The sequence below is a fragment of the Strix aluco genome, chromosome 5 (genome assembly GCF_031877795.1).
Source record: "Strix aluco isolate bStrAlu1 chromosome 5, bStrAlu1.hap1, whole genome shotgun sequence".
Lineage (NCBI taxonomy): Eukaryota > Metazoa > Chordata > Aves > Strigiformes > Strigidae > Strix > Strix aluco.
The window spans coordinates 55,662,441-55,681,974 of record NC_133935.1 but is presented as its reverse complement, the minus strand read 5'-3'; the positions used below and the strand labels follow the sequence as shown (position 1 = coordinate 55,681,974).

The following is a 19,534-nucleotide window of genomic DNA, read 5'->3' as shown; positions in this document are numbered from 1 at the left end:
CAGTCAACACACTGGAGGGAAGGGATGCCATCCAGAGGGACCTGGACAGGCTTGAGAGGTGGGCCTGTGCAAACCTCATGAAGTTCATCAAGGCCAAGTGCAAAGTCCTGCACATGGGTTGGGACAATCCCATGCACAAATACAGGCTGGGCGATGAGCGGATTGAGAGCAGCCCTGCAGGGAAGGACCTGGGTATATCAGTGGATGGAAAACTGACTATGAGCCAGCAATGTGTGCTCACAGACCAGAAAGCGAACCGTGTCCTGGGCTGAATCGAGAGAAGTGTGACCAGCAAGTGGAGGGAGATGATTCTCCCCCTCTACTCTGCTCTCATGAGATCCCACCTGGTGTACTGTGTCTGGCTCTGGGATCCCCAACATAAGGACATGGACCTGCTCAAGTGAGTCAAGAGTAGGGCTGTGAAGATGACCAGGGGGCTGGAGCACCTCCCTCATGAGGACAGGCTGAGAGAGTTGGGGTTGTTCAGCCTAGAGAAGAGAAGGCTCCAGGGAGACCTTACAGTGGCCACCCAGTACTTAGGGGGCTACAGGAAAGATGGGGAGGGACTCTTTTATCAGGGAGTGTAGTGATAGGATGAGGGTTAACAGTTTTAAACTGAAAGAGGGTAGATTTAGATTAGATAGAAGGAAGAAATTCTTCCATGTGAGGGTGGTGAGACACTGGAACAGGTTGCCCAGAGAGGTTGTGGATGCCCCCTCCCTGGAAGTGTTCAAGGCCAGGTTGGACGGGGCTTTGAGCAACCTGATGTAGTGGAAGGTGTCTCTGCCCATGGCAGGGGGTGGAACTAGACTAGTTCCAACCCAAACCATTCCGTGATAAAACAACACGCTCAGTAGTTAAGCAAACCAGGGTCTGGTGTCTCTCTGCCTTACTGAAAGATGGATATGAAATTCCTTCTCAGTCAGCTCTGCCAATTCAAGGCAGTTGGGAGGCAGTTTCTGTCCTTGTAAGCCTGTGCCATTTTATCTGTGTCCACGTATAGAGGTCTGACTTAATTTTAACTAGACAAGTAAAATGGAGTTAATTTAGTCAATATATGAGCTTGCTTAGCATTCGCTGATAGGTTAGTATGTTGGAACTGAGACATGCAAATGATACCAAATAAAATATGTCTTCTTTGAGAGAGCAAGAGACTTGTGCTAATCTAAACTGGGTGCTAATTATATATCAAGTATAGATTGTAGTAGAAGCACATGCTTTCAGATCCTGGTAAACAACATAAAATTATAAGTACTTGGCACAATTAACCGTAAGTGGGTATGCCTTGAGCTTTCATGTATGTAACTGCACTTCTGAATGTCAGTACAGTTATGTGATGGGGACTTTTGGGTGAAATTAAAGCACAGAGCAGTTTTATTTTAGCTTCAGAGCATATCTTTGTAAGACACCAAACTAAAAAAAAACCAAATGTGGAGGATGTTCAATGAGGTAAGGGTAGATCAAGCATTGTAGCTGTGGTTGAATGTGTTTGTAGTCTCTATTTTCTATCAGTATGGCTGTAGGCTGGTTTTGCATTGCCCTCTAGTGAATTTGTTGGGTGATCTCTGAAATCAACTAACTTTTTTTTTTTTTGCATGATAATATTTAGCAGTTTGTGAATTTAATGAGTTTTTCTACAAAAACTTTTGGTGCATTAGATTGTGACTTCTACTACTATTAATAAAACTAGTTTGAGTATCTTCCTCCACCTCCGAACTGCATGTGCTAACTTAAGTCTTTGCATTTTTAGCGTGTGTTTTTAAGGACCATAGAAAAAATACCTTGCTAAAGGAAGAAGACTTAAAATACAAGGCCTTGCATTCATGTTTTCATTTGCTTTTTATTTGCAGTTTGCTTATATAATACTTGGTTCTTGAAAATTGAATTTATATCTTTTACAACTGTTGCAATTTGTGCTTAATAAACAAAGTATTTCTTTAATTAGTAAATGGTGTATGACATCTTATTTGAAAGAAATACAATAAATTAATTTTGCATTCCAGCAAAAAGCTATCCAAAACTTGTGTTAAAAGAAAACCTGAGTGTTAAAATTCTCTATCACTTGAATCCTCAGATCACCTACTGCATTGTATTGAGAAGGCGCTTATCTATTCAGATCATGACTGTCTTCACCATAATCTCCATACTATGGAGGATGTTATTGACATTAAGAAAATTGATAGTATTTTCAAAGGGGCTCTTTATTTTACAGTCATTACGGGTATAAATTCCTTTATTGCATTCTGAAGTTAACATAAAAGTCTCTGAGAAATATATGTAGCTAATGCTTAAAAAAAAAATAGCTGATGCTTAGAAAGTAGCTAATGCTACTGCTTTAAACTTTCAAAAGAAACTTAACCCACATTGAAAATTTTATCTCTCTGATTACTCTTGTAACACCTAAGGATTGCAACTGAATGGTGTCCAGTTAGATTTAATAAGTTACTCCACCATCAGACTGGCATGATTTTTCATGTGTTCTGTTCCCCTGTGCTATTTCAGCTTTAAGATTATTATAGTCCCATGTTTAGAAATAACGGGGCTTTTTTTACTTTTGTGTATTCACTATAGATTTCCAGCTGTTAAAAGCAATATGATTTTGTTTGTTTTGTGGTTTAGGATGGTTACCATAGAGTAGTAAATATTGTGCCCAAGAAACCACCACTACTCGAAAGACCTGGGGATGGGAATTACAGTCGGTATGATGATTACAGTCACACTGAGTACAGAGACTATGAAGAGGGTCGCAGTTTTGCCCATGACCGAAGAAGTGGCCCTCCACACCGAGGTGTACGTAAGGTGATTCTTCTTGCATGTTTGTGATGTTTATCTTCTTATTAATGCTTGAATACTGAACTATTAAAGTATTATTTCAAACAGAACATTGGTGCTACTGCTGTTCTCATAAACTGAAATAGAACAAGTAGAAAAAAATCTAGGTTTTGATACTTGCTCCTTTTTTGTAGTTACTGTGCTTCTAAGCCTCTTGTGATTGTACGGTAATACCTGTTTGCTGCTTCTTATGGTTCCTAGCTACCCTATTGACTTAGGAAAGGGCTCTTGTCCAGCTCTGTAGAATGCTCAGAGTCTGAACTGGGAAAACAAAACCGGCCAGAAGGTTTCTGTATGAATAGAGGGATTGCAAAATCTGTTTAACAAGTCCTTGCATGTGCAACTTGTTGAATGTTGTCTTCCTATCCTTCTAATTCATACAGTTGTTCACTTAGTTAAATTCTGTCATGATGTTGAATGCATATTTTTTTCCCAGTAGCTACACTTAAGTACAAAATTTATGGCCCTTCTGAAAGGCCATTACTGCTGCCTCCTCCAACCCAGCTGTTCGAAGTTCTGTAATTTCAAGCTAGTGATGATAATTTACATTTCAGTGAGGAAAATTTCCTTTAAGTCAGGGCTCCTGCATATAGTTTGGAAATTTTTGTAGTTTTTGTATTTTGTACAGCATTTCAAAGTTGCTTTCTTTAGTATTAATAGAAGAAGAAAATAAGAGAAATGGGGTAGAGTGAATAAACTGAGAGGAATTTTGCTGTGAATGATTAGTGCTTTATTTTAGCTTGTTAAGTGCTTTGGTTTTGCAGCAAATAAGTACAATTTGGCAACTAACTGTACCTCACATCTGATGTGGGAGATACACGTCACACAGTTGTTTTGCATGTATGTTTTGCAGGATGAATCAGGATACAGATGGCCAAGGGATGATCATCCTATAAGTCGGCAGCCTGAATACAGGTATTTTAGAAGAATTTACAGTAGTGCCATGCATAAGATGGGACTATTTATGGCATTTTTCTTTGTTATCAAAACAGTTTGTAGAGCAGAGCAATGAAATTACAGGGATGTGGGAAAAGGACATTGTTGAAGTAAAAGACAATAGTAGAAAAGTGGTTTCTAGTTGTATTGTTTGAAATACAAATTAAATAAATGGTACAACATGAAAATCCTATTTTAGTATTTGTTTAGTAAGGATAGGAGGCATAATGATAGCAGCTTTAGGATGTTAGCCTGAGACTGTAAGTAATTTAGTGTATCTCCCTGGTAAGACACACTTCTTACATGACTTAGCAGAATTTTTTGGTCTAATACTTGCTTCTGTGACTGCAGTACATTGGGGCTACAATACAGTGGAGAGATACCTGTGCCATTTTAAAGGTTGCTAGGCTGGATAATGGGATTATGTGAAGTTCACCGTAGCCTTGTTCTGACCTCCTTGTTTTCTCAGCTGGACTGAGGAGTTGGTATTTCCATCATACACTATATTAATTTCTGTGAGCACTTAGTCTGTACCTCAGGTTCCCATCTATGAAACGTAAGGAATGGTATGAAACAGTAGGGCTGTAACATACATATGCCTGCATTGATATTTGATATGGGATTATTTGATATGATAAATAAAGTGCACAGGATAATGTTACACTCAAAATTTATGGACAAGGATGAAACTCACCTTAAATATTCAGGCAAGAATGAATAGTTAGTATAACTGAAATACTAACAGTCTAACCTAAGAATGTCATCTCATGGCTGTACTTTTATATGCCACATCCTGTGCTTCCACTTCTCAAGGTGTCTGCTATTATTCCAGGCCTGTGTTTCTGTATACTGCATCATGGTGTTACTCATAAATACCTCACTCTGCATAGAGTAACTCCTTGTTACTGCTGTCTATACAGAACTGTGGTTGCACCATACAAAGATCAACAAAAGTAGACAAACATTAGCTATAGACACCTGGTCAGTTAGAAAGATTGCTGTTAAACCTGCACCAAGTTAAAATAAAGCTTTCAGGAAGGTCAAGAAGAACTCAGAGCAAGCCTGACAAGCTTGCTCAAAGCCACAGTCTTGAGGCGTTGCAAACTCAATATAAAGCTATTAGTAGCCATGGCAATACAGTACTACGGGGCTACACAGTTGCAGTAGATATCTATTCATTGAATGTGATGATTTAGACATAGCATAACTAGGTTATTACATAACTTTACAATAAGAAAAATCCTTCCTATACCATAAGGGTCTGTGTCCACTAGACTTCTCTCAAAATTGCATTCTTGGGGCTAGAAGTGACAGTAAAGGGTTCTGGAAAGTAGTAAGTGTTTTATAGAAACTTGTGTAAAAATTCTTGCATCTTTTCTTCCAACTCCAGAAGAATCAGAGTTGTGTAAAGCTGAAAAGAAAAAAGACTCAGAAGATTGAGTTAGTGCCAGGCAGTTTATTTTACACAGAACAAGAGTGGCACCCAGTGGTCAAAAAGATTGTCTTCAATGCATCCTGATTTCTTCCATTCAAACTGTGAGGATAAAATGTAAGCTTGTTTTGTTGAAGGCTTTAAAAATGTGTGTTGTGTGGTAGGTGGTAGTCCCATATGAGTCTTTATATTTCAGAATATGTAACTGTTATACAACTGCAGTAACACTAGGGAAGAACTTCATAAAGATACTCAGTTCAGTTGAGGGTATGGGAATGTATTTGCAATTGAATGAAGCCCTACTGCTTTATTATATAAATATGTGTTAGCATGTCAGAAGTGTGATTATGCAGAAGAGCACAGGAATAGTAAATAACCTTGGATATAAAATCCTATGATCAGACTGCTAAATACTTGTAGCATTACATGCTTGGTAATAAACTTAATTATGATTTTTTGCATGTTGCTCACTATTGAGCTATGTAGTGAATCTCAACAGAGGAAATCAAAGTACATGGTATATGTAGTCTCCTGCGGTGAAAACACTAATTACTTTCCATTTCAAAGACATTTGCTCGATAAGACACGAGATGAAAAAATTATTATATGCAAAAATGCTTTTCTCTTTGGATACGATGAACGTTATTTTGGGTAAGTTCTTCTGGAGCACATATAAATTTTTTTTTTCTCTTTGAGATTGTAGAAGAAGATTGAAGATTGTTTTAACCTGAAGTACTTTTTAAAAAATTGCACGAAACATGGCTAGTACAAAGCTAGATTTCTGAAGCTAAAGGCACTCAGGAGGCTTGTGAAGTTAGTGGGTTTTCGTAGTCAGTACAGTGACTATACATTCTAAAAAGAAAAGCTCTTTTATTAACATAAATGATCAGTTTTCCTCAGTAGTTTTAAAAACTCATTCAGCAGCTAAAAATGTGCTGTAAGAAGTTGTTGTCAATATTATGTTTAGCATTTCCTTTTAAGCATTAATCATTCATATCTTGCTCCTTTGATTTTTGGCAACTTAACGTTAAAAAGTTGTTTCTGATCTCTTTCTAATGTTTGTTCCCCCCATCTTTCTTCGGATTGCTGAAAAATGTTACTCGAGATTCTCCCAAAGTAAAAGCTGCTGCTTATCTGGAATATTAAAAATCATTAAATGATGCAGAATTTGGGAGGGTGAAAGTTTCCTATGTTGAAGAAACCATCTACTAGGGTTTTTTTGGAGTGTTTTTTTTGTTGTTGTTGTTGTTTCTTTTGTGGATTTTTTTATTTTTAAGCTTCTTGCCTTTTCCTTAAAGTAGGAAGTTCATGCTTGCTTAGCAGTTGCATAGCTGTGGCTTGATCTGTGATGTTCCACTGACCAGCAGCAGTTCTCCATGAGTGACAAGAGGATTGTTGAGGTTCTGCCACTCGGCTTAGCTGTCTTTTTTTCTTTCTTGCTTTCTTCTTCTGGAGTTATGCTCCAGTTTCCAAGCAACTGTCATTTGCCAGTAGTCTGCCATTGAGCAGAGCATTACTGATCCTTCTGCTCTTTCCTGGACCACTCAGTTCTTGAGAGTTATTAGCCTTGTTTTATACTATGCTTAGTGAACAGATCTTATCCTGACCATGACTTCTTTATGGTAATACCATTTTTTATATGTAAAAAATAAAGTAAAATAAAGTAATTCAGAGGATGTGCTAGGCATAGATTTCAAAATGAGTTCCCAGCCCTTTTTCTCCTGTTCTGACCTAAGGGATTTCTGAACTCCAGGAACTGATGTCAACTGTGTAATCTTGTGGTCGTAGCTTGGTCTGAAGTGTCTCTTGGTTCCAGCCTAGTTGGAATGTATAAAGAATTGTATGTACATCAAAGCAGAATCTTTTAGTTTTTAGAACAGAGAATTTTTTGCACACATGATGATAGTTTTAATGTCTTGGTCACTGATGCTATGAGAATTGTGAAACTTGGGAATTATGAGAAGAGTAGAGATCAAATAACACATTCTTTGTACATTTATCTTTTACTGATGTTGATCACTTCTGGGGCTGTGTTACTACTTGTCTTTAGTGATATATCAAACTCATTTATTCAAAGCACTCATTTTATGCATGTCAGACTTTTTGAGAAATTGCAGAGAGCTATGCTGTTACATGTTGAAGAACTGAAATTTTACATTACTTCTGTATGGGCCCTCATAGCAATGGATTTTGCATACAAGTTCATTTTTATAAAGTCAGATGAACTTTTCAATATGAAATGCTTTAGAAGATTGTTAGCTGCTGTTCACTTCAGTCATACCAAATTTAAATCCTTTTGAGTGCACAGAGCATTACTTCATTCTTTTTTTTTTTTTTCCAGCCAGACTGAGTTCATAAGATGTGAAATATGCAAAACTTGGCAACTTAAGATGGGTAAGACTCATCTTCAAAGAGAAATTACAAAATGACGCACTTGTAAATCCCAGCTATACATGCATTAAATTTGATCCTTAAAATTATCCGAGGTCCAGATTTTTGTAAAATAAGGATTACCGTATTTGTAGACAAAGTACTCTGCATCAATAGTAATGTTGGTTCATATAATATAGACTCCTGAGAAGTGGCTCACATAGGACATTTTGAGTATCTTCTCTCAAGCTGTCGATATGAATAAATTTTCCTTTGTTAATGAAGGAAACTTGCTGCTACTATGTGTGTTCTTTTGTTTATTGGTTGTTGGGATTTTTTTTCCATGTCCTGTGTGAAATTAGGAAGTAGTCTTAGTCTAATCTTTAATACTATTGCATTTGTGTATATAAAACAGATCTACTTATCTGTGAAGTGCACAGGAAATATTTTGTAGTAAATAGAAATAATAAGAAAGTAATTTTGATGCTAGAAATTGAAGAAAACTGACAAAACGTTGAAACTTAATTTTAAACAATTAGCATCTGATTCACCAGTCAGTTCTATATTTTGTTTTGGAAATCTTTTAACTCAATGGTACCTTACCTTTCTCCTGAAAATTTGATCCGGCTTTCTGAACATTAAACTTAGTTACCTCTTTAGGGTGGTAAAGCATAATATACTCCAATTTTTGTAGATGCATAAACCTTCACAGTGAGATTGTGTTTACTGAAGGTCATGGAGAGCCCAGTAATCATGGCTTTCTTGAACTACTCAGAGTACTGAACTGCCAGTCAGAGAGGGACCTGGGGGGTGTTGATTGACAGCCAGCTGAACAGGAGCCAGCAGTGTGCCCAGGTGGCCAAGAAGGCCAATGGCATCCTGGCTTGTATCAGAAATAGCGTGGCCAGCAGGGACAGGGAAGTGATCTTACCCCTGTACTCGGCACTGGTGAGGCCGCACCTCGATTCCTGTGTTCAGTTTTGGGCCCCTCACTACAAAAAGGACATTGAATTACTCGAGCGTGTCCAAAGAAGGGCAACAAAGCTGGTGAAGGGTCTGGAGCACATGTCGTATGAGGAGCAGCTGAGGGAACTGGGGTTGTTTAGTCTGGAGAAGAGGAGGCTGAGGGGAGACCTCATCGCCCTCTACAGCTACCTGAAAGGAGGTTGCAGAGAGCTGGGGATGAGCCTCTTTAACCAAGTAACAAGCGATGGGACAAGAGGGAATGGCCTCAAATTGCACCAGGGAAGGTTTAGACTAGATATTAGGAAGTATTTCTTTCCAGAACGGGTTGTTAGGCGTTGGAATGGGCTGCCCAGGGAGGTGGTGGAGTCCCCATCCCTGGAGGTGTTTAAGAGTCGAGTTGACATAGCGCTGAGGGATATGGTGTAGTTGGGAACTGTCAGTGTTAGGTTAACGGTTGGACTGGATGATCTTCAAGGTCTTTTCCAACCTAGACGATTCTGTGATACTCTTCCATTTGGTGATTCACCCCTTGCAGGTGCGGTATCTGAGGACAAGATGTTCTAGAGGAATGGTCTGAAGATTGTACATTAAGAAGAAAATCATTCTTTGGCAAGAATGGTTATTTTAAACCAAAACCATTGATGAGAGAGTCTCCAGATAGAAGTTAATGGTCACTGACTCTTCTCTCAATAAAGCAGTATTTAATATTGAGGATTCAGGTGTGTCATAGACTAAGGCAAGTTATCTTTACGTTATCACTGTTCAATCACCTTTAAATTACAGGGGGTGGCTTGTTTCTCCCCTCCCCCATATGTAAACTTTAATGAATGAAACAGTGAACCTATTTAAATATTTTATACTCATTTAAAACAGCGTATTATATTGTGGGAGGTCTTTACACCTTGGATTTAAACTTTCTTGTAATGTAAACTGATCTTTGTCTTGCTTACAGAAGAGAAACTTGGCCAAAGGGATTTATGGGATGGTGCTAAAATGTACATAAGTCTGCTGTTCTGTTGCAATATTTGGCAGGTCTTAAGGGATACCATACAAGAACCTCATTCTTCATTAAAAAACATGTGTGGAGGGAAATAAATATGGCCATTGCCCAAAGAAAGTGGTCTTGTTTTTCACAGAGATTGATAAGTAGAGTTCTGATCATATTCATTAGCGCATGCCTTTTTCTTTTAATAAATAAATAAAATCTCTGCCAGAACATTGAACCTCTGAAGTATTCACACAAACTGCTAGAGCAACTTGTTTATTCATATACAAAGTTACAGTTTCCTTATAATAGGTCATTGTGGTAGATTCGTTATACCTGTCTACAACTCCAGGCAAGGACTTGTCTGTGAAATCTTTAGTTCAGAAGACCCATTGTATTAGGCTGCTAGCTAAATTAGTTTACCTTGGCTTATGATATTTTGGGGAATTGGAGGGGGGAGTTAAACTTTTTTGGAAGAAGATAATAGGTAATAGATAACTCAAAAGTAGGTTCTGGTTTACATGTGACATGTAATGACTTTGTATTACACTTCATGTCTTATGTAGCAGTCTTAGTGATTCAGTAGTTGCAACATTGTCTTTGAGGCTGTTTCCTGCCTCTTTAGCTCTTTTGTGCTTGGCACAACCAATTTGTGTGCGAAATGAGATTTATGTTTTATAATTTGATTTTTTGTTACTTGGCCAAAATTATGTATGTCTAATTGTATTACTAATGCTTTGGGTTCTTTCGGACCATGGATTTTTATTTTGAATAGATTTTAAGAACCTGAATCTTCTGACGCAGAACTTAACATTTTAAAACTGCCTGGTACTGAAGGCTATGTATAGTTAAGAACAGTTTGGGACTGTCCACTACTGTAGGCCAATACAACTGAAAGTAAAAAGCTTAAATTCAGACAAGTCTGGTGTTGTTGCTGTGATGAATCTCTTTTCTCCATTTAACTTAGAACTCAGAGACTTGAAACTATATATGTGAACACTGACTGTTTCCTTACTAAGAATATTAGGTCAGACTGAGTTTCTGCTGTTATTTATATTGGTGGGACCTGCTTTGTTTATATCTAGACTTATACTAGAAATGCCATTCGAAGCAAGACTACTGTCACTCCACTTTCAAAATATTTGTCACTTGAGAGAATGGGGAGAAAAGGAGAGACTGGTGGACAGGGTTTCAACTGTAGAATTTTTTTTCCTCGCTCTACAGTGTAAAAATATGGGGAGGTGGTACAAATTCCTCTTATTTTAAACTGGATTTTTTTCATGTGTCAGCTAACTGTGGGGTTATTCTGTAAGGTGAATGTTGCTTTCACTGGCAGCTAGTTGCAGCTATTGAGTGATTGCTTTTAATTTTTAAATATTTTTATTTGTGTAACTGTTGACCATGATAATTATGGAAGTCCTATTCTGTTTCTTTGCAGAATTTCTCATTCGAATTCTAAAAGACATGTTTGCTTTCAAAAATTTCCTACTGATAATTGTGTTCCTTTTAGGGGATGTTTCAGAATTCTGATTTAATTCCTTATGCAATTTCCATCTCAGCTTGAGGAGAAGGAGTTTAAACTTTAAAGTCATAATATATGCTGTATTGATCGTATTTTTTCTTTTTCTCTTAACCGTTTCTCCTGATGAGCTTCTGAGGTCAGTGTCAGTATTTCTGCTGTTCAGCTAGGACCCGGGAACCTCCCAGAGAAGTCTGAGCTGTGATATTTTTTGTTTATTTGTTTGTTTTTTGTTTTTTTTTCCCTCCTAACTGGTGTAGGACTCCTTTGACTGTTGTTGGTAACAGAGGGGTCCTGCTGTTCTATTTCATTTTGCAATGATGTCGTGGAAGATTTGTTTTTCTAATCAAAACATTTCAAAGTTTCTCATATATGGAAATTGTCAAATTAGCAGAACTTCCCGCTACCTTTTTTTTTTTTTCCTGCTCAGCTTGTAAATACACAACCTCATGCAGTAGAGCTTACCCTTTATATGAAACATAGAACGGTTCTAAATCTTATTTTTACCTCTGCTGAGAGCCATAAGAGAAAACCGAGTAAGCTTGTTTTTGAAAAGTGTGGTTACAAACAGGTAATTTCAGTCTGATGCTGTGTGTATGGTATTTCTTATACTTTGGTCCTTTTGAAATGTTTCAGTTACGTTTAAATATGGTCTTTATGTTGTGACTCAAAAGGATTGACAAAGTATTCTTTGGACTAAAGACAGGGTGTTATAATCTTCTCAAAGAACGTAGTGATATTCTTAAAAACACAGCCCGAATTATTTGTAGAATCATAGTATAATTTGGGTTGAAAGGGACCTGAAAGATCATCTAGTTCCAACCCCCCTGCCATGGGCAGGGACACCTTCCACTAGACCAGGTTGCTCAAAGCCCCGTCCAACCTGGCCTTGAACACTGCCAGGGAGGGGACATCCACCCTCTGGGCAACCTGTTTCAGTGTCTCACCACCCTGACATGAAAGAATTTCTTCTTTACATCTAATCTAAATCTACCCTCTTTCAGTTTAAAACCGTTACCCCTCATCCTGTCACTACCCTCCCTGATACAGAGTCCCTCCACATCTTTCCTGTAGGCCCCCTTTAAGTACTGGACGGCCACTATAAGGTCTCCCTGCAGCCTTCTCTTCTCCAACTCCCTCAGTCTGTCTTCATGAGGGCGGTGCTCCAGCCCCCTGATCATCTTCGTGGCCTCCTCTGGACCTGCTCGAGCAGGTCCATGTCCTTCTTATGTTGGGGGTCCCAGAGCTGGTAACAGTACTCCAGGTGGGGTCTTACAAGAGTGAAGTAGAGGGGAAGAATCACCTCCCTCAACGTGCTGGCCACGCTTCTCTTGATGCAGCCCAGAATACGGTTGGTTTTCTGGGCTGCGAGCACACATTGCTGGCTCATAGTCACTTTTCCATCCTCTGATACACCCAGGTCCTTCTTTGCAGGGCTGCTCTCAATTCACTCATCGCCCAGCCTGTATTTGTGCAATTATTGTTGAATAAAGAACAGCCAGGTAGTAAATTGACTTGTAAATATTTATTTGACAATTACAGTAAACACCAAATTTGGCAACAGAAAAGCTAGAAGTTTTAATCATGGTGGTTCTCAACTGCTATCATGTGTTTGTTTAACTTGCTTTTGATCCAAAACTATATTATGTTTTAAGGATCTGTGGCTTCTTATGTGTACAACTGTTTCCCACTGCAGTTTCTGTAAGGCTGTAAGTTGTCATATGAAATTGGTGTCATCATTATATTTTTTTAATAGTGGTTATTGCATGAGAACTGTTTACTACAGCTGTTAGTATGTTATGATATACATGTAAGGAAAAATTCAATAGTGTGTGCAAACTTAGTTAAATTTTGTAGTAACCTAATTTGTGGCTTAAAACTAAGTCACATTTTGGGAAAATGGTTATTCTTATCAATTATATTTACATAATGCTAATAAACTGTAAGGAGCTCTTCTGTTTACAATGTATGATAGGGCGACATGCCTAAAGATAAGATTATGTACCTCTACACTGTAAGATCTTGACTATCAGCTCACTTTAAAGAAGACTTTAAAAAGCAAGCTCATCTGGTTCAGTTTTATAGCTAGCATTATAATCAAGTGGTAGATGGTATCAAACTAGCAAGCTAATGCTGTATTGGGAAATAATGAGGCAAACTCCCATGGATAGCACTTGATTATTCTGGAAAGCCTTCCTAACAAATATGTTGAAAAACAGTGAAGTACTGAGAGATAGTGGGGAGGGAAAGAGAAGGGAGTCTCCCTTCGAGTCCAGACAACTACTGTTAAGATGGACATCTAACTAAATCATCTCAACAACCAGCCAGTGAATTGGCTTAATGAATGTCGTCATGGCTTTCTCAGGATAGGGAGTTATTGTCACAGAGGACTTGTACATAATTTCCCTTGGGAAGATAAATTCCTCATCTGTTAGGTTCCAATGAGTTGTTTGTTATATTTTTGAGTATACTAAACATCTCGGGGAATTTAATTCCCAGTGAGAGAGGGTGGGAATACTAGGATGAGCTTTGCTTAGAGGTTGTTTCTTCACATGAATGCAAGTTGCTCCCCCCCCCTCCCCCAACTGACAAAATGAGATGTGCTGTAAATTTTAGTAGAGTTGTGTTGCTTAGATGTGTATGTCTATTATTTTTAGGGAAAAAAAAAAAAGTATTAATTGAGTTTTACTGATGCTAACTTTACTCTAAAATTCTTCCAAGGGACCTATTTTAGATATCCTAAATAAATAAAAGTCATAAATGCAGTAAGGAAACTGATCTTTCTACAGTAAAAATCTATTTCCACACCAGTTTAAACCTATCTAAGCTGGTGCCATTCTCTCCCTGGTAATGTTTCAGGTGTTTGTACTCTTCAGTGAGCTGGTCCTGCATGCTAACCCACCACAACCAGTTAAATAATTATCTACCAGTTTGGTTGCCTGAGAGAAAATACCAATGCCACTTTAGTCATAGAGTGGGACTATGGATTCAAGGAAGGCTGAGAAGATTAGGGTTGTAGCAGCACTACTTTGAATCAGTATGATTTGTTATGGAGGTGCACTCTGAAGTTAACTGTTATTAACTCACTGAAATAACTGAAGGTATACAGTAGTTTCAAAAGGATTTTTAATAAGGAAATTACCCAAATAGCCTGGCTTGTTAAATATGTTCAACTAAGTGCTATTTCTAATACATAGGAAGTGGCCTAAAATAAAAGGCAAGAGATATTAATGTACATTGTAGTGATTGTAAACTGTAATCAGAGTGAAAGGAAAAAGCAAACTGACAAAAAAAAAGCAGCTACATGTCTGAATGATTTATAAGAGGGTATGTCTGTCAGCTTTGGGCTGATTTTGAACAAACTACATACTTGATAGGAAGGAATGAGAAATAAAGAAAAAATACATTATGTACAATAAAAGTTTTTTTCATATACATATAATGTCTTTTATCTTGAGAAATCCAAAAGCAGAGGTAGTTTGCTAACTTTTATTTAAAATTGCTATGCAGAAGTCTACCAGTATTACAAAACTTTTGGGGCATAAGCACATGAAACTGATTAGACCTGATTGCTTCAAATTTCACTTTGAGAATAAAAATGTGGTGATTTGTGGAGCGTTTTTCTGATATAGAGAAACATAGACTGTTTTTCTGATTTATAGATCTCATTAAGGAATTTGGAAAGAGAAGAAAACTAAATATAATAAGGGTATTGTGTGTCAGTATTACTGACATAAGGTATTACTGCTCCCAAACCTGTTCCATAACTTGCTCTTTCCTTTTGCAGCTTTTTATTAATAGCGTTAGAAAGTCAACCACAAGAGTTGATCAAATCGGTATATACTACTACAGTACACTACTTGTTGCTTTCTCTTAAGTATCAGTGAACTAACGGCATTCTGTGGCGTAGGGATGAAAAGCCTTAAGAGCTCCTTTAGCAGATATTTCATGGTTTCAGTGTTCTTCTGTTTAAGAATTTTAAAGATGGTCTTTGGGAGAAAGAATAATAGCTTGCTAAACATAAAGTTCACTTATGCCCCTAAAAGTATGGTGTGAAAGTATTTCTTTTTTCAGGTGCTTAGTGTGTATATTATTCGACAAATCTTTGCCTGTATTGTATTGCTTGGCAAGCACTGACCTGAAGTAAATAACAAAACCAAACCCCCCAAGAAAACCTCCAAACAAACAAAAAACCCCATAAAATACCAAAGCAACAACCCCCCCCCCAAACAACAAAGCAAACAAAAAAACGACCTACCCCTCAAACCCCCCCAAAACTTTTGTTTAAAAGTTTGGCAATATAAAGTTGCATGACTCCAAACAGCATGTATTTTTTTCTGCAGTCTTGTGTCATTTCCCACATTGATTTAAAAGATCTTTAAACAATAAAATTATTTTAAAATTTCTATAGAGCTCTTGTGTTTCATAGTCCATTACTGTCCACAAATGCTTGCTTTGGGTAGTACTTGGTAATTTTTTCATCTCCCACCCCATCAACTCATTGCTACCACAGGGAAGATTTTTTTAAGTTCTTTTCCCATGTGCTTGGTCTTAGTGCCCGAGGCAGGATGACAGTAAATGTGCAAGCAAATGTGTTTAGAAAGGTCTGTCCCATTAGAACTTTCTCTAGAAGCAATAATGATGACCAGTTTCTCTGGTCTGTTATGGTATCAGAAAAAAAAAAAAGCGTCTGAAGATACCATATCTTGCTTTGTGTTTTCCTTCCAATTTTAAGAGACAATATTTGAATAATTGCCATTTTGAATTAAGGCTGTTTAGGAATTGATTCAGTTGCTACTATATTGAGAAGTTTATTCCTCAGCGTAATTATCTGAACTGCTTGACTGTTCGGGGATGATCTGCTGCTCAGAAAGTTGAGAGTACGAAGTCTGACTCAACAGTAGTGTCTGACAGTAAATATTTTATTAGTGAAATTCTGTGCTGCTCTTGTAGCTGTTAATAGAAATTGCAGCTTAGTCCATCACTTTAAGCAAATACATACTCTGGAACTTAAGACCTATGATTTGTTTTTTATAGTAGAGAAATTGCAGGGACTTAATATGCCCTCATTTTCAAAAAGAAGAAAAGCCAAGATCACGTGCATTTAAATGCAGTTATTTTGTCCAGTTTGCTCTTGATTTGTCTAACATATTTTGTCTTTATTCTGCATACAGCTGTATAAAGCTGTTTGGTCTTAATTCTTTGGAACTTAAATCTGTGTTTTTCTGAACTCTGTCTTTATTTCTTTCTTGGTCCTCTGTCCTAATCTGTATGCTTGACCATAGTTTCTCCCTGTCAGATAATAGAAAGAGAGTTTGAGTTTAAATATACTTCTGTAGTGTGGGCTTATCTTCCAGCAAGTTTAATAAAGTACATTATCAATGACAGTGGTAAAGAGGGTACTCTTTACTAAGGATAAAGAGGAGTGTAATCTGATTTCCAGTTTCAGTTGAAGTGCATAGCTTTACTATTCAGTTAAAGAACAGAGCAAGCATTTCTCTCTAATGTTGCTATAATATTCAAGTTGTCTTATGTTTTGTCTGATCTGTCATGACATCCCGAGGTGGGGGGAGGATGAGTTTAGTAACTTTCATATTGAGTGAGGTGGACAAGTGCCATCAGCATTGAGTTTTGGTTTTGCATACGATGACTTCTGCAGTACCATGTTCAGCATAAAAATCACGAAGCATTTATATATTTTTAGGGGTTTTTGTTGTACATTTGGTACGTCTAGTTATCCTTCTCTTCATGAGATTTAGTGCTGTTCTGCAGTGACTGTTTCCTTTTGCCTTCATGTGAAAAGCTGTTAATAAGATTACATTGACTACCCTAATTATGTTCATTTCATTTAAAGCAAATCCAAATATCACTTACAAGTACTGCAGTTACTTGCTTAGTCATAAAATGTTGAAAACCAGTTGTCATAAGAAATCTGTCATCATTTCAGATGTTCAAATGAAAGCTGATGGAACAGGATTCAATTACTTGCATCTACAATGGTGTAATTCACTGTATTGTTTTAGCTTGTGATAAATCAGCATAAAGATCTTTGGACAATAACGAGGGATTATAGTAAGTCTCTAAAGCAGAACTAAAGTAAATTGTTGGTTAGTTGCACAAACATGTACTGCATACTTAGGAAAGAAAGGGAATGAGTTGTGGGAGAGAGGATGGCGGCTAGAATCTTCCACCATCTACATTTACTTTGGAGATGTTAAAAGTAGAGGTGCTCTTGCCTCTTCGTGTTTGCTTTTTGAACGTTTAACACAGTGAATCTTTTGAGAAACTTAGAGATCAGAGGTGTGGTATATTTTATTAAATGTGTTGACATCATCTGAATCACGTTGGTAGCTCTATTAGCCCCTGCAGTGTCCTGACAAGGAAGACAAGAGGAGTTTTTATTTTTGTTTCACTCTTCCTCCCCCTTCCCCCTCCCTGTTTATTATGAGACAGGAAAAGCATATTGGATTAAGAAGCATGGTTCAAATCTTGTCTCTTTTATCTTTTTGCACTGAAGTCTGGTGTCTTAGGAGATATGGATAATTTCCTCAATTTATTATAAAATTGTGCGAGTTACTTTTAGGCGAGGTTAGTAATCAAGCCTAAGCCTGTAAATGGAATGTCTAACCTCTTTGACAGTAACGATGATCTTTCTCAGATGGAAGGGGTCACATCAGTTTCTTTGTTGACTTTTTGTCTAGGTAATACACTGCACTCACCTGAGGAGGAACCTACTGTTTCTGCTCCACAGCAATGTGCTGTTGAGTTGCCAGTCTCTTCAATGCAGTGTCAAAAGTATGAGATATGTCCTCTACGGCTGGACCACATTGTAGATTAATGTTTTAGTTGAAAAGATGGATGTCTGTATTTGGATGTAGACGTCCAAGAGAACAGTAAGCATGAAGTATTGTACACAGTTGTCAGTAGCATGAATTCAGTGAGGGTGAACTAAGATTTCTTTTACAAACAAAACTTTTTCCTGTATTGCATGTGATGTGATTTCACGTACCCAACTACAACTCCATTTCAGGCATTTCAATCTGGCAAGTGATTGAATTTTGCCTTTATGTACTCTAAAACCGACACACCAGTTCGTGTTAGTCTTTGTTTCACATAGCTTAATCTGTACCGCTCCCTTTTGTAAACTAGAAGGCTTCCTGTAGGCCTCTTTTTCCCACAACATTGCTGCTGAATGTTTTGCAGGGCATAAAATGGTAGGTAGGGATAAGACCAGAAGTACTCAGTGTGGTAATGGTAGCTTAAGAAAGGTGGTGTCTCTGATCGTTTTGCAACTGAAAAGCTCCACTGTTGTATTCTCTTGGTCTCCTACTATGCAGAAAGCCATGCGTTTGCATATTTTGTAGTTGTACTTTTTCCTCCAGGAAACTGGAACTGATGGTTAACTGAAATAACTCTCAGGTTTTTGCCTTTCCTTCAGCTGCCTTTGGTGGATGGTATATCAGGGTATGACTGTTTACTTATAAAATTTCAGGAACTCATCCAAGATTATCAGCTTTAGTGAGAATTTAATGGTAAAGTTTCATGGAGGTTAAAAATGCTAATACTTCTTGTTACAATCCTGATGAGAGAACTCACTTGTGCTATCGGGATTACGTGTGAGATGTGAATTCCAAGGCCAGGTTGGACGGGGCTTTGAGCAACCTGGTCTAGTGGAAGGTGTCCCTGCCCATGGCAGGGGGTTGGCACTAGATGATCTTTAAGGTCTCTTCCAACCCCAACCATTCTATGATTCTATGAATACAAAGTATAAAGATAAGAGGGATCCTATATAAAATGGATTAATCCTGTAGTTGTTATTAAGGGCAGTAGTTCTGTTTTAAAATTACGGCTGAGCACAAAATTTTGCATCTCTATTAAATATTGTCCCTGCTCAATAAACCTTTTCAGTATGTGTTGGAATCTGAAGCATGTGCTTAACTGCTTTGCTGAATTGGGGCCTTCATTACCTAATTGCAGGTGTATGTTAGCTTAAGTATTTAAGCAAAAAAAACCAGTAAAACAATGCTTATTTTGTTCTGCTCAGTGTAGTTTGTTACATTAATAGAAAACATCAGAAATGGTGTGCTGTTGCTATGCTGTCCAAAACAGATTTAATATGTTAATGGCATGAGTGTTCAGTATGAGATAGGGTCCAGTTAAGGATTAACATGGAGCGATGAAAAGAAAATTTTAAAAATGAAAGTGAGATTCTACTTTTTGTGCATAATATTATTGTAGAATGAGGCTTTTAAATGTTTTCCTGTTTAAAAGTGTGTTTCAATGATATTTTGTAAATTCTGATGTGGATTTTAGAAACATTTATTATACGTGTGTAATAGCTGGGGCTCTGTAAACATTTCCATAATAAACTTCTCTGTATACTAGGGCTTAATAACTTGCTCATAAAAATGTGCTTTGGGCATAGAAGTGGTGTACTGGTCTGCCAGAAAGCTTGTGCTTTAAAAATAAATAGGATTATTTAAAGAGTGAGGTT

General features: G+C 37.5%; 1 protein-coding gene across 10 annotated transcripts in view; it reads left to right on the top strand.

Moving 5' to 3' along the window:
• PPHLN1 (periphilin 1) overlaps window positions 1-19,534 on the top strand; it is a 72,473-nt gene that overhangs the window by 7,415 nt on the left and 45,524 nt on the right. For 9 of the 10 annotated variants that reach the window (XR_012623601.1, XM_074827423.1, XM_074827422.1 and 6 more), the window contains 2 exons: window positions 2,620-2,799; window positions 3,686-3,747. Coding sequence is in view for 9 of the 10 variants with exons in the window: in XM_074827423.1 (XP_074683524.1) it covers window positions 2,620-2,799; window positions 3,686-3,747 (242 nt within the window). In the remaining variant the exon portion in view is untranslated. The remainder of the gene's footprint in view (window positions 1-2,619; window positions 2,800-3,685; window positions 3,748-19,534) is intronic. The other variant, XM_074827428.1, reaches the window with a different exon arrangement.